Source organism: Cervus canadensis, chromosome 25, assembly GCF_019320065.1.
Source record: "Cervus canadensis isolate Bull #8, Minnesota chromosome 25, ASM1932006v1, whole genome shotgun sequence".
Classification (NCBI taxonomy): Eukaryota; Metazoa; Chordata; class Mammalia; order Artiodactyla; family Cervidae; genus Cervus; species Cervus canadensis.
The window spans coordinates 28,143,870-28,158,393 of record NC_057410.1 but is presented as its reverse complement, the minus strand read 5'-3'; the positions used below and the strand labels follow the sequence as shown (position 1 = coordinate 28,158,393).

Genomic DNA, 14,524 nt, shown 5'->3' with positions numbered 1-14,524 from the left:
GGCCGACTTAGCACCAGGAAGGGCTGAATTGCCAGTTGGCTGGTCCACCCGAAACCCAGGCCCGGGGCAGCTAAATGTTTGTGGTCTTCTCACCACTAAGGAATGTTCTCTGACAGCACAGGGCATTGGCAGGGGGAGGGGGTGTGCAAACAGCCCTCCCACCCCCTCAGCAGGAGAGGAGTCCAGTACCCACTTCCTGGCAGAACCAGAACTTCCAGGGCTTTCTGGCTTGTTCAGGAGAGGAGCTGGAATCAGCCCCAGCCTTGAGAGGGGCCACGGCCTCACTCTGGGTAAGAGCCAGTTTGCTTTGCGCAGCGCCCCTATATGTCACCAGTGTGTGCTCCCAGTGCTCTCTAGAGCCCCTCTCTCGCCACACCTTCCCCTTGGGGCCTAATGAAGCCAGGATACCAGGTGCCAGGCAGGGGTTCATCCAGGCCTCAGAAAGCAGCTGCTTTATTGGAAGCTATTCTTTTTTTTCAAACTGTCTTGCAGTTCTTGGGATGAGGGGTGGGACCAGGGTTGGGGGTCCCCTTGTGACTATGGGAGGAGGGGGTATGTATCTCCCCACACCCAGGGCTCAATTGCGGGTGCTCCTGCTGGTGGCGGATGTGGTCCTCATGGAGTGGGCCTTGAGGGTCCCAGGCCCTCCACCGCTGGAGAATCTCAGGGCGTTGTTGCCCATGGTTCCCCCAAAGGTCAGCCGGCTACCAGAACCACCCGTGGAACTGACCACAGCTGAGGGAGAAGAGAAGAGGTCTCCATCAGTGTGAGGCCCACTACTTGAGCCCCTAGCCTCCTGCCATAGCTGCCTGTTTCCCTCCCTCCACCCACCACCCTTCCCCCACCAACAGCCAGGGGCCAACCCAGAAGTAGCCTCAGACAGAGGTGAGGGCTGCTCCACATTGTCCCTGCCCCACCCTGCCCTCATGCATGGCTTTGCTGGGGTGTTGAGCCTGTCTGGATGGAATCTCCAGGCACCTGCTGAAAGCTGTTTAAGGGAAGGAGGCTCCAGGCCTCCATGAGGCCAGGTCTTCAGGCCAATGTGCCATCTAATAGACCCAGCCTAGTCTGGACAGCACAGGTGATGGGCCGCAGCCAAGGACTTACAGATGTTCACGGCTCCCACTCCATCTCCGGTCAACCTGGGGGCAGAGGAGAGACCTGTGAGGGCTGCTGTCTCCTCAGCACTGGAGGAGGCACTCCTGCACCCCTCCATCCAGGCTGCAAGCAGGACTCATGTTCATTCCTGTGTCCCCACACATCCAGCCTTCCTGCAGCCTTTTCACTTCTGGCTACACAATCTTGGGAATGTCTCAGAGCCTCCATTTCCTCACTTGTAAATGTGGTCTTAGCCTGTCCCAACCTCACAGGGTTGTTTGTGAGGGTTAAACTCATAACTTAACCTAAAGCCCTCGGCACACAGGATTCTGTAAATGGTAGCTGCTCTTATTGTTTATGTAGATGGCTGCCTCCCTTAACCAGATCATAAAATCCTCAAAGAAGGCTGTGGCTTATTGATTCCTGCATCTCCAGTCACCAGCATGAGGTCTGGCACATGCTAATTACTTTATATGGGTTGAAATGGTTAATGAAGTGTAAGTGTTAACTGAGTGAATTCAGCTACAGTGGGAACTGCGAGGGAAGGAGGAGGCAGCAGTGGCTTTAAGCAGCCTGGGGAGCTGAAACAGGTCTTGTACTGGAAATTAAAAATCTATCTGAGACAGATAGGTACGTTTGTTCTGTGACTCATAGCCCCATTGTCACCAAGCCCTTAGCCGTGAGGATGCATTTACGCTGCAGGGAGGAGGGAAGGCCTCAATTTAGTGGAGCAAGTGAAGGAAGCCCAGCTGACCTCAGCAGCCCCAAGTCCTGGAAGGGGATAGAGCAAAGAGCAAGGGCAAGAGAGGTAGACACTAGGAAGCTTCCAGGCCCCTTATCTGTTGACAAAATGAGTCAATCAAGCCATCAAGGTATGAATCAAGACCCAAATTTATGGACATAGGTTTTGAGTCTTTTGTGAAGAATTTCCTGTAAGACTAACCCAGCCCAGCTTCATCGCAGGCTGCAGGTAAGCATGCAGATCTCTCTGGGGACAAGGGAAATTTACCTCCTCACCATGCTCAGTCAACACCACATGACTTAGCCCTCAGTTATGTAGTGAGAAGCAGACCGTTGCCAAGGAAGATGGTTGGACCAGGAATCAGCAGAGCTCAGTTGCATACTGGTTCTGTCCCCTCAGTTAATAAAACTAACCAGTTTCCCCTCTGTACACTCAGAAGTCGATAATACCTGTCTTACTTACCTGATGTGTTCTGAGAATCAGATAAGATGACCTTGTCAACACACAAAAATGCTGTTATTACTTCAACTTTCCCACTGAGCTTATACCACAAGGTCTTTCCCTCCAGAAAGCCATCTCATCAAGGGCAAAGAAGCAAGCATTATCTGTACCCTCCCTGCACTTCCCATCCTCACCGCCCTGCAGAAGGAGGGATAAGGGAAATGCTTGCAGGTGGATGGGTGTCAAGCTGCAAGCCCCACTGAGCCAGCCTGTGTGTCCTCACCGGCTCTCCTCGCCCTCCAGCAGCTTGCGGTAGGTGGCAATCTCGATGTCCAGGGCCAGCTTGATATTCATGAGCTCCTGGTACTCCCGGAGCTGCCGGGTCATGTCCTGCTTGGCCTTCTGCAGGGCAGCCTCCAGAGCCTCCTGCTTGGCGCGGGCATCCTTGACAGCCAGTTCCCCACGCTGTTCAGCATCGGCAATGGCAGCTTCCAACTTGGCGCGCTGTGGGGAGGAGCGGAGCTCTGAACTGGGGTCGCAGGCCTCATCAGTCACTGCCTTCCTGCCTCCCCATCCTGCAGTGAACACCTGGGCAACTTGCTTACTGTGACTTCACTGGTACCAGTCTCCTCCCCCAAGCACCAGGGACTCCCAAGGGTTTAAAACATGGGCTTTGAGGGACTTCCCTGGTGGTCCAGTGGTTAAGAATCCACCTGCCAGTGCAGAGGACACAGGCTCCCTCCCTGGTCTGGGAAGACCCCACACACCAAGGGGCAACTAAGCCAGTGTACCACATCTGCTGAACCCGTGCACCCTAGAGCCTGTGCTCTGCCACAAGAGAAGCCACAGCAATGAGAAGCCTGCACATCACCACTAGAGAGTAGCCCTTGCTTGTCGCAACTAGAGAAAGCTTGCATGCAGCAACTAAGACCCAGCGCAGCCAGTAATTAATTAATTTTAAAAACATGGGCTTTGATACCCAATGCCTAGCTTTCAGTTCTGGCTCTGCCACTTACAAGTCATGTGATCTTGCATGAATCAACCCTTCTGAGCCAAAAGTCTCCTCTTTTCTAAAATAACAGTAATCATGGCATATAAATATAGATGGGAATAGCTCAAGTAATGAAATAATACACAAGTCCTTGGCACAGTGTCTGGTATTCAGCAAGCATTTAATAAATGCTATTATGAGTAAATGTGATTATGATTTATAAATGCTCACATACCCAACCCCTAGCTGGAGGAGCTCCAAGGCCATGGGATGCTAGTGTAGTACTCAAATTTCAGGAAGCTGACCAGGCACCTTTCAGGTTCCTTGAAAACAGGAGCCATTTTGCAACAGGCCCAGAACAGGGAGACTTGGAGCACAGAAATGCTTCTTGGAACCCCTAGATTCCAAGCCAACAGCCCCCCAGGTGCGGGTAGGGGTGGTGTGATTCAGAGGGACCTGAGCAACAGCTGTCACTTCCTGCCTGGCCTTAGTGTTCCCTCTCTTGTGGCCCATCCCCTACTAGAGGAGGCTATATAGTGGTGTGTGTGTGTGTGTGTATGTGTGTGTATACTCAGCCATGTCTGACTCTTTGTGACCCCATGGACTGTAGCCTGCCAGGCTCCTCTGTCCATGGGATTCTCCAGGCAAGACTACTGAAGTGAGTTGCCATTTCCTTCAGGGGATCTTCCCAACCCAGGAGTGGAACCTTCGTCTCCTACATTGACAGGTGGATTCTTTATTGTTGCACCACCTGAGAAGCCTGAGCCGCCCCTTATTCATTTCCAAGGGCCACCATCCCAGCCCCTCTCAGGGCTCCTCCTCATTCCTTCTCACAACCACCTTCTGCCCTCAGATCCTCTCCCCTCAGGGCATGCACTCTGCCTCTCTGCCAGATCCTCCCAATCCTGCCTTGGAGGCTGGCAGATGCCCTTGCCCCCATCCACCGGTCAGCATCCTCCCCTGTCACATTGGTGCCCCCTTGGCAGGGTCATGCCACTGCCTCTGAGCCACAGCTTCAGGGCCTGAGCCTGCCCTGCTCTGTGAGAGGAGAACCGGATGTGGGAGAAGCTGTGGGGTTCGGGAAACTGCCATTCATGGCTCTGTGCCTCCCCTCCTGGCCTGGATGCTGGCTCACTGCACCAGTGACTCATGGCTCCAAATCTGTGCCAGGAGGAAGCCTCCATTCTAGCCCACATGTAAACAGGCCTGCAGGGCTCTAAGGGGAGGACATTTTTGGGTAGATCGCCCTCACATCCTATCCCCCGGCTGTCATCCATCAGCTTCTTTCCCTTCCCACTGCAGATGCCTGCTGAGGCTTAGCTGCCTCCCCCACTTCCATGCCTTTGTCAGATCTTAGGGGACCCTTTCTCACCAGTGGCCCCCACCCCAGCTTCACAGGATCTCCTCCCATCAGTCTATCATCTGAGACCTGTGCCCTACTATGTGTCAAGTGCTGGGAAGGGAGGAGCAGTGAACCAGATGGAAGGGGAGGCCCGGCTCTTATGGCACTTTTAATATCCCAGTGGAGGTGGGGGACAATATTTACTTACACTTAATTAATAAGACTTACCTAGTAAGTCATTGGACTTCCCTGGTGGTGCAGACAGAAAATAATCTGCCTGCAATGCGGGAGACCCGGGTTTGATTCCTGGGTCAGGAAGATCTGCTGAAGCAGAGAATGGCTACCCACTCCAGTATAAGACAGAACATTTCAGAGAGTGTTAAGTATTTCAGGGATCTTCCCACAGACTGCTGAGAGAGTGGCTAGGTGGCTGAGGAAGCCATCTCTGAGAAAAGGTCTTTCATCCTCAACAAAAGACGATGAGAAAGGGGCATGATGTGCAGAGCTGGGAGAACCACATTCCAGGTGGAGGGAACACCAAGTGCAAAGGCCCTGAAGCATGAAGATGCTTGGCAAACATCATCTCCAGGAAGTGGCAAGGGCATGGCCAGAGAGGGAGCAGTGGGGAGTGAGGTCAGTGGATATGGCGGGGCCTTGGGATTTACAGTGAGTTGGCCCCAGACCCCGTGGCCCCCATTCCCAGGAATACATTGCACCCAGAGCTAGGTGCAAGAACAGGGCTTAGGACCAATGCGATAATGAATGGTCGTTCTCTTCTGGCCAGCAGCCTGAGGCTCCCTCCACAAGCTCTATGCCCGGCTAGGACTCCTGTTCCCCCTTCAGCCAAGCCAGCACCTGGCCAAGAACATTTCATCCTGGAGAGCTCACAGGTGGGTCTGAGAGACTAGAGCTGCCCCAGCCTCGTCCCCAGGACAGCAGGGGCAGGATTGATGCCCCTGCCTCCTGCTTCTCATTCTGAGCATGGTCCCAGCTGGCTGCCCTTCACCTGCCCCAAGGACAAGCACTGGTGCCCACCTGGTTCTTGATGCTGTCGATCTCAGCCTGCAGCCTCTGGACAGCCCGGTTCATGTCCGCAATCTCATTCCGGGTATTCCGGAGGTCGTCCCCGTGCTTCCCAGCCTGGGCCTGGAGGGTCTCAAACTGGAGGGGCCACACAGAAGGGTATGGCAGGGGTGGGCTATGATTACAGGGGGCTCATCTTCTCCCCACCCAAAGAAGGCCCCAGGTTCTGAGTGACAAGCCCTCCCAGCTTATCTTGCCAGGGAGGGACAGTCTGACTCCCAGCAAGCTTTGCCCGATACCAGAGGCCAGACTCCTGGACAGTGGGGTGGGGCAGGGGTTCAGCGTCCTCCCAGCCAGGACAGGGAAGACAAGGATGGCTCCCCGGACCCATCCCCACTGATCCCAGTGCTCTTCCCGTTTCCATCATGGCCTAATGCTGGAGAACCACAGGAAGTCTGAGATCCTTACCTGCTAACCCCTTCATCACTATCACCCATCTCACAGATGAAGAGAATGAGTCCCAGAGAGTGGAAGGGACTGCCTGAGTTGTCCTTATTGACATACCTGTGTTCTCACATGCACCATGGATGACTCCCTATTTCTGCAGAGACATCACTCTGTGCCCCTTTTAAACCCTCAGGCTCCCTCCCTCAGTTACCCCAGCACCCCCCACCCCACCAGCCCTGTCCATCCCCTCAGCACCTGCCCTCACCCTGTGCATATAATGATTAAACCTAATCTGGAGCCCTTGGATCCAGAATCTGGTCTCTGCTCTTCCACTCACTACCTGTGTGGAGCTAGAAAAATCACTTAGCCTCTCCATGCCTCAGTTTCCCCACCCGTGAAAGGGGATAATATTGCCTACCTAACGGGATGTTCTGTGGGTTATATGAGTCAATACAGGTAAAACATTTGAAATGTTGCCTAGCACTATGCTTACTCGCCAAATTTCAGCTATGATAATTATTACTCCAAGTCCATTTCCTCTGCCCTGCCCCCTACATCAGGCTGGAATCCCTTCCTGGGCAGGGGCCTGGCCTTCCCTTTCTCTTCTTCCCAGGACACTGGAGACCCCCACAGACTTAATCCCTGGTGCCTGTCAGCACAGTGAGACACAGGCCCCAGAGGCTCGAGACAGGATGAGGAGTAAGGGAAGCCACCACCCAGGACCCTGCCAGAAAGAGAAAATATGGCTCCAATGACTACACACCTTGGTCTGGTACCAGGTCTCGGCCTCAGCCCGGCTGCGGTTGGCGATCTCCTCGTACTGGGCCTTGACTTCAGCAATGATGCTGTCCAAGTCCAGGGAGCGGTTGTTGTCCATGGACAGGACCACGGACATGTCTGAGACCTCAGACTGCAGCTCTTTCAGCTCCTGTAGGGACAGACAGAGCATCAGGGCTTGGGTGACACATTCCTGTCCCCAAGCCTGGGATCCCCTGCACTAGGGAAAGATAAAGAGGGAGGAGGCCAGAGTGGGAGCGAGTCACCAGGCAGCCAGAGGGCACAACAGACCCAGCACCGACTAAAGGGCTGTGCCAGCCCCGGCTCCCGGAAGAGCCCATCAGCAACCTGTCAAATCAGAGTCTGGTGGGATCACAGAGGAAAAACCAGAGACAGAGTGTGGTGAACGGCGGTGGCTCCTGGCTATGATTTGCTGCGCGTGTTGGCCTCTATTATGAAGAGGATCACTAGGGGGTGCGTAAAAAAAAGTCATATTCCACCCTATTTTGGATGGAACACTCGGCAGCCTTTAACACTGATGATACAGCCATATTTATGGACAGGAAACTACATCCATGATATACAGTTATGTAAGAAAGGTATGATTCTATTTTATTAAATATGTATATTTCTGTATCTTTATGTATATATATATATACAGAAAGAGCCTGAAAAGGTAGCCATCAAGATGATAAGAGCAGGTATAGGAAGGTTGTTTTCAATTTTATGCTTTACCTAATTTTCTAGATTTTTTGCAATGAGTATGTACTTCATAACAAGAGGAAAATATACATACACACACACATATATATAACATGTGATAGACATATAAAGGCCCACAATGAGACTAGGAGGGCCCAAAATAAGCTTCAAGGATCCAGCCCCTGAAATTAACACATGTGGAAATTCTCTCAGAGATGCAAATGGAGGCTGAATGTTCAGGTAAAAACGAGACTGAAGAGAAGTGAGAACCAGTCTGTAATTTGCCTCTTGTGTAACTATGTCCCAGACCAGCCAGATGATCAGCTATACTATCTTCTGCCTAAGGCCAGAGCCTCACACTGATGGGATGAAGAGGTTTTTAATCCCCTTCAGGGAAAGGCTCTGGAAGCTCAGGGCAGGGCAAGGCAGAGCAGGAAAGGAGATGGGAGGGGCAGGCAGAGAGAGAGGCTGGGTGGTAGGTGTAAACCCTCAGTCTCTCTTGACCTGGCTCCCCTTGCCAGCCCACCAGCCCACCCATGAACCCTGTCACAGCCCAGATCCCTCAACATCCTCCTGGTTTCTTCCAGCCCCTCCCAATCCCCCTTCCTGACAAACGGTCATCCCATGTCTCTAAGAAGGCTAATTTTGACTGACACACCCCCACCCCCCACCCTTACCCCCTCCTGCTACACTGCCTCAGCTCCTCCTGAGCTCCTCGACCACCACAGATTCCTGAATCTAGAAAAAATAAAGAGCAGGGTCATCTCCCCTACATGCACCCAACACACACCCAGACTGACCCAGAGGCAGGGGGTGGACCAGATGGCCCCTTGGCTAGGACATGTAGGATGTGGCATATTTCCCACCCCTGAGGTCTTCACCTGCTCATAGAGGGTCCTGAGGAAGTTGATCTCATCATTCAGGGCATCCACCTTGGCCTCCAACTCCACCTTGTTCATGTAGGCAATATCCACATCCTGGGAGGGGTGGTGGCAAGAAGGGGTAGATGGATGATAGCATGTTATCATACGTGAAACATTTGGCAGCCAGTACTGTCCAACCCCAGGACCAAACCCCACTGCCCTACCAAGAAACATACAGCAGCTCCATGCTGCCTGACACATCCACAGTGGGAAGTTCCCTCCACTGGACCCACCCAGGCTTTGAGATGGACGTTATCTCCACTCATCCCCAGGACTGGAGTGCCTTCTCAGCACTGACAGCCCAGAGCATTCTGAAGCCCCAAATCTAGCTCTTTACCAGTTCTAAAGGCTTCAATGGTTTAGACACAACCCTGGCTCTGCCCCCTAGTGACTATGTCACCTTGAACAAATCACCACAACTCCAGGAGCCTCAGCTTTTCAGTAGTCAAATAGGAGAGCATGAAATCATGCAGACTTCAGGACACCACACCCAGAGATGAGAAATCTCCAGCCCAAATGTGTAACTGGAAGTTTGGGTGAATTGAAGCAGGCAGGCCATAGACAACACCACAAGTCCAAATGATGTCTGGGCCCCATCCTCTGCTGTGGGTTAGCTCCTGTGGGGAGCGCTCAATTCCACTCATCCCTGAATCTCCAAGGGCCCAGCACTCCAGGGCAGGTTACATTTCTGTGGATGGGCCTGGAACAGTGAGTAAGTGTACTTTAAATCACAGTCTTAAGTCAAGCCCTTATTCCTAAGGCCTTCCAAACTCAACTTGCACACCTCCAGGTATGGGAAGGCTCACTCTGCCTCAAGGCAGCCCATCCGTTCATTCAGTGTTTCAGGCCTGCCATGTGCGACCCTCATTTGTAACTGAATGTTCTAACTGATAGAACACTTACTTATTATGGGGTTGAAATTGCCCTCTCTAACCTCCAACTTGTAGTCTTAATTCTAATCTTTCCAAGCCCAGAAACAAGTCTACTGACTTGCCAGATACACACACACAAACACACCAACCATACACACACACACACACACACACACACACACATACATGCACACAATGTTGTAGCCTTATAAAGGGCCTGGCTTTCAGATCTCTCCTTCTCCAAGCCCATCATTTCCCTTTTATACACCCAGTCAGACTCTGACCACAGGTTCCTATTGGTTGCTTTGGTGAGAGGCATGTGGTCCCCCCGCCCCTCTGTTTCTATAGCATCCCCTACCCTCTGTGTCTGCCCCCCTCACCTTCTTCAACACCACGAACTCATTCTCAGCAGCCGTTCGACGGTTAATTTCATCTTCATACCTGCAGCAAAGAAGGGGAGCATGGTGTTGGTGCAGCTCTGCCTCCATCCCCTCATATCCTGTGTGAAGGTCTGCCCTGCATCACCTTCACTCCCTCCTTAATGACACGGTAGCTCAGCTGGTAAAGAATCTCAGCAATGCAGGAGACCCTGGTTCGATTCCTGGATCAGGAAGAACCACTGGAGAAGGGACAGACTACCCACTCCCGTATTCTTGGGCTTCCCTGGTGGCTCAGCTGGTGAAGAATCCACCTGCAATGTGGGAGACCTGGGTTCAATCCCTGGGTTGGGAAGATCCCCTGGAGAAGGGAACAGCTACTCACCCCAGTGTTCTGGCCTAGAGAATACCATGGACTATATAGTCCATAGGGTGGCAAAGAGTTGGACACGACTGAGCGACTTTCACTTTCACTTATGAAACAACGTGTCCCTGACTCGTCCATTTGGCTATTCCTAGGACTTTGAGTCTTGGCAGGGGGTGGGGGAGCAGGGCACATATGTGAATTAAAGCACAGAGGCTGCATACCCTGGGAGTGAGAAGGCAGAGAACAGCCATGCTTATGGACCGCTTCATATGGCCCCGCCCCGTTATGTGCTTCCTATGCATTCGCTAATTTAATGTCCACAACAATCCTGTAACAATGGTGCTGTGACTCACAGGAAAAGGAACAGAGGCACTGAGAGGCAAAGTACTCCATCTAGTCATCAAGCTGCTAAGTGCAAAGCCCAGACTTAAAGCCTGGTCATCCGACCCTTGAGCTTAACCTGCTTAATCCCATTGGCTGAGGGTAAAGAAGGCGCCTGGAAAGGAGGAAACCTGTGGACTCAGGAAGAAGAACCAGGTCCCAAGTAGGTGGTGAGCCCCCATCCTTACTCTCACAGCCCCCCTCCCATCCTTCTTTCTCTCAAGGAGCCAGTCCCCTGCCCATAGGAGGACACCAGCAAAGCACAGAGCAAGAAGGCAGGTTGGCCTGACCCAGTGTTTACTTGAGGATTCAAAACAGGTCTCGGAAACTGAAACTCAACAGTGCACACAAGCTTCTGGAGAACAACAGGGGCGATGTGGGGCAGCTTCAGTGGGGAGCAGGATGCTCGGGCAGGCAGAGGCCCTCCAGGAGTCCAGACCCCCAAAGTCCACTCCCCCTACCCCAGCCTCTAGAATAGTTAGAAAAATATCTACAAGACTGTCTGTCTATTCCTGCCATGCTGCTGGGCCCAGAGTGCACACGAATGAGGGCTCCCTGGGCAGCTGCATCAGGACCCCTCGCCACATCCCCTTCCAGCTCCTCCTTCGGCCTGGCCTGGAGCTCAGCCTGGCTCCCCAGGAGAGTGCTCTGGGGCTTTGGCTGGGGGGAGCATGTGTGCACACATGCACCCCTGACGGCAGGGGCTCACAGGCTGTCCCAGGCCTTCCCTGCCCTGCACCTGTCTGGTTCCACCTGGTGTGGGATTAATCTTGTTGACTGTTGCCCTGGGGAAGTTAGGGGAGGGGGGAAGGGACACTCCCTTCAGAGGCCTTTGTTTGCTCTACCTCCAGTCAGAGGAAGTGGCCCTGCTCAGCTTAGTCATACACCCCCGGGCAGAGCACAGAACTCACTCATTACCCAACCCCTACCCCTGTGCCCACAGGGCAGGGATGCCCACTCAGCCTCTGGCTTTGGTTTCTATTCAGTGAGAATAGCGGGCACCTCAAACACCTGCCCTCAAAACCAGCCTCCACCCTCCCTGCCCCTCCTCATAGCCTCCTTTCTGGTTCCTGCTCTGGCCAGAACCCCCCATCCCCACCCCAACCACAGCCTCTGCAACCTCTGCCATCGCTCACGGTGGTCATCCTCTCTGCTTCTTTCCTTCCCAAGTTGTCTCCATGTATGTCTCCTCTTGGGAGTCAGGGGCCCCAAAACAAGACCCAGCACTCCCAGTGATCTACTCTGCAATCTCCATCAAGTCCCTGAAACCTGCTGGACTCTAATCCTCACAGGAACAAAATGGAGTTATTCTAGAATAATCTGAGGGTCATACAAGTTCTGATGCACATCTGTCATAGGACACTTCTTGCCCTGGTCAGGCTCCCGAAGGAAACAATATGGATCAGGAAAGGGTTGAGAGAGTTCTTTGGGAATGTCGGGAGAAAGGACCAGAATGACATGGAAATGGCCCCCAGAGACAGAGAGAAGAAAGGGCTGGAGAGGCAGGGAACCTGTGAATAAAGACCTTTTTTCCCTTGAGGGAGTTACTGTACTGAGCAGCACCACCCCATGACCTCTGACCCCAGAAGGATTATGAGGGGGTGAGTTGAGAGGAGCACATTGGCCCAGGGCACGAATCCCCAGAGGCTGCACTGGGGGACCATACTTATTCTTTTTTTTTTTTTTTTGACCATACTTATTCTTGAAGTCTTCCATGACATCCTGCATGTTCCGAAGCTCCACCTCCAGGCGACCCCCATCCAGCTGCAGGGCCTCCAGCTGCTTCCGCAGGCCAGCAATGTGGGCCTCAAAGATGCCCGGGAGGCGGTTGCTCTTGGCAGACTTCTGCTCCTGCAGCAGCGCCCACTTGGTCTCCAGCAGCTTGTTCTGCTGCTCCAGAAACCGCACCTAGAAGGAGCAGGAGGCGGAAACTCATGAAGGGCAGACTGTGCCACTCAGAGTGCAGTTGGGAGCGTCTGCAGCCACCTGGCAGAACCTGCACTCCCACTGGCTCTTCCCTCAAGCCGAGCCCCTAGCCCTTGGCCCTCTCCTCCAGGAAGCCCACCCTGAACAAACCTCTCCTCCAGGACTCTCTGTCTCCAGTGTGTCCAGGGCTCAGATCACTGACATGTCCCAGTGCTTATGCTTTAGGGTCTCCTCCTTCCTCTGCTCCCCATCACACCACAGGTGATGGTCTACACCTCCCTCTCGGAAGGGCTGCCTCCTTTCTATCTTCATCCTGAGCCTGACTTGGGCCCCGTCCCTTCAGGCTGGGACACTATCTCTTCCTCTGTCAATATCCTCCCTTCCCCTCTTCCCTCTTCATCCAACAAGGCCTCAGGACAGGATGCTAGAATCAAGCCCAGTGTAAAAGGAGCCCTGAGAAGCACCAGTGTGACCGGTGGTGGGAAGCCAGCCTCCTCAAGACCAGCCACACAGGCAGCAGGACCCGGGGGCTGCAGCTAAGTAGCAGGGGGAGGAAGCCTGAGCCTGGGGCTTCATGTGGAGGCTGCCCCAGAACCTGAAGGATGTGTATGGTCTGAAGGGTGAAGGAGAGGAGGAGATGGGGGAACAGAGAATCGGAGTGGACACAAGGCAGGAGAGGAAAAGCCTGCTCCAGACCCAGGGAGGAGGCCCTGGCCCTGCTCCAGGGGACTAGCCCTTAGTTCCTGGGTCCAGTCCCCCACAAGTCTGCACCCCCATCTTCACCCCCCACTCTTTGGGGACCTGAACAACCAAGAAAAACACCTCCTAAATGGCCCTTCTGGGGGGCACTCAGTGCCCCCAGTGGGCTCTCTCCAAGGGCAGGAAGAGCCTCACTTCCCACTACCAAACAGGATTGGAAGACCAGGTAGGTGGGGCAGCCAGGGCTGGGAGCCTCCCTCTCTCCAGCCCTTTATTTCCAGCAACTGCTAGAGAAAAACTGGAGAGGACAGGTGGGAGGGTGAGGTTCTCAACCTACCCCATCTCCGACTCCACACAGCCCCCTCTCAGAGAAAGGGACCCAGGGAAAGCAGTCCTGGCCCTGGCGTTTGGAGCTCGAAAACTGGGCGCTAAAAGCGGCCCAAGAACTCCAGCTCACAGGACAGCCCCCGGCACACATTCCGGGAGGAAAAAGCAGGTTGATTTGGATAGCTTGCCGGAAGAGAGAAGCTGAGGTTGGCAAAACAGCCACAGGATTCATGGGGAGGGTTCAGTCCCGGATATCGGAGGAAAGAGAGCCGGTACCAGCCCTCCCAGCGCCCGGCTCACGTGTGGCACGGCGGGGCGGCTGCGGGGCCTGGAGCCCGGCTCCTGGCAGTGAGGGAGCTCACCTTGTCGATGAAGGAGGCGAACTTGTTGTTGAGGGTCTTGATCTGCTCGCGCTCCTCCTGGCGCACCTGCTGGATGGCGGGGTCGATGTCCACCTGCAGCGGGGTCAGCAGGCTCTGATTGACTGTGACCGCGCGGATGCCGGTGCCCACCGGAGCCCCATAGGACGAGCGCGCGGCCACTCGAGGCCGAGAGGCGCCCAAGCCATAGAGGCTGCTGCTGCTGCCGAAGCCGCCGGGGCGCACGGAGCTCAGGCGCACCTGGGGTCCGCGGCCCGGGAAGGCGGCGGAGCGCGAGCTGAAGACCTGGGAGCCGAAGTGGAGCGACATGCTGAGCTGGGTCGGGACAGAACGAGCGGCTGGAGACAAGGGGCTGAACTCGCTGACCTCGGGCAACAGGGCCGCTTTTATCCGCTAGGCGCGAGCGGATCAGCTTACACAGGTCGGGGCGGGGCTGGCTGCGGGCCACCTTTCTCTGCCCGCTGGCCCCTCCCGGGACCGCGCTTCCGCCCTCCGCGCGGTCCACCTGGCCGAGGCTTTCGGTCCCAGCCCGGGCCAGTCCAGGCTGGGCAGGAGGGCTGTAGACACCCAGACCCCTTGATGCAGGCGAGTGCAAAAAGCGGTGGAAGACAGCGGGCCCAGTCCATCTGCGAGTCAGGGAAGGCTTCCTGGAGGGGGCTTGGGGAAGAGGTGAAGAATATCCAGATTTCTGACAGCAGAAAGATCAAGC

The 14,524-nt window shown here is 54.4% G+C and overlaps 1 protein-coding gene across 1 annotated transcript; it reads right to left on the bottom strand.

Annotated features, from left to right (window-relative positions):
* Nucleotides 1–429: 429 nt before the first annotated feature.
* On the bottom strand, nucleotides 430–14,218 carry KRT7 (keratin 7). Its single transcript, XM_043447167.1, has 9 exons — nucleotides 13,798–14,218; nucleotides 12,180–12,391; nucleotides 9,739–9,799; nucleotides 8,445–8,540; nucleotides 6,848–7,012; nucleotides 5,650–5,775; nucleotides 2,565–2,785; nucleotides 1,108–1,142; nucleotides 430–735 (listed from the first exon to the last, which is right to left on the bottom strand). Exons 1-9 carry the CDS (start codon nucleotides 14,122–14,124, stop codon nucleotides 578–580), a joined length of 1,401 nt encoding a protein of 466 aa, XP_043303102.1. The 5' UTR covers nucleotides 14,125–14,218; the 3' UTR covers nucleotides 430–577.
* Between the last annotated feature and the right edge of the window lie 306 nt (nucleotides 14,219–14,524).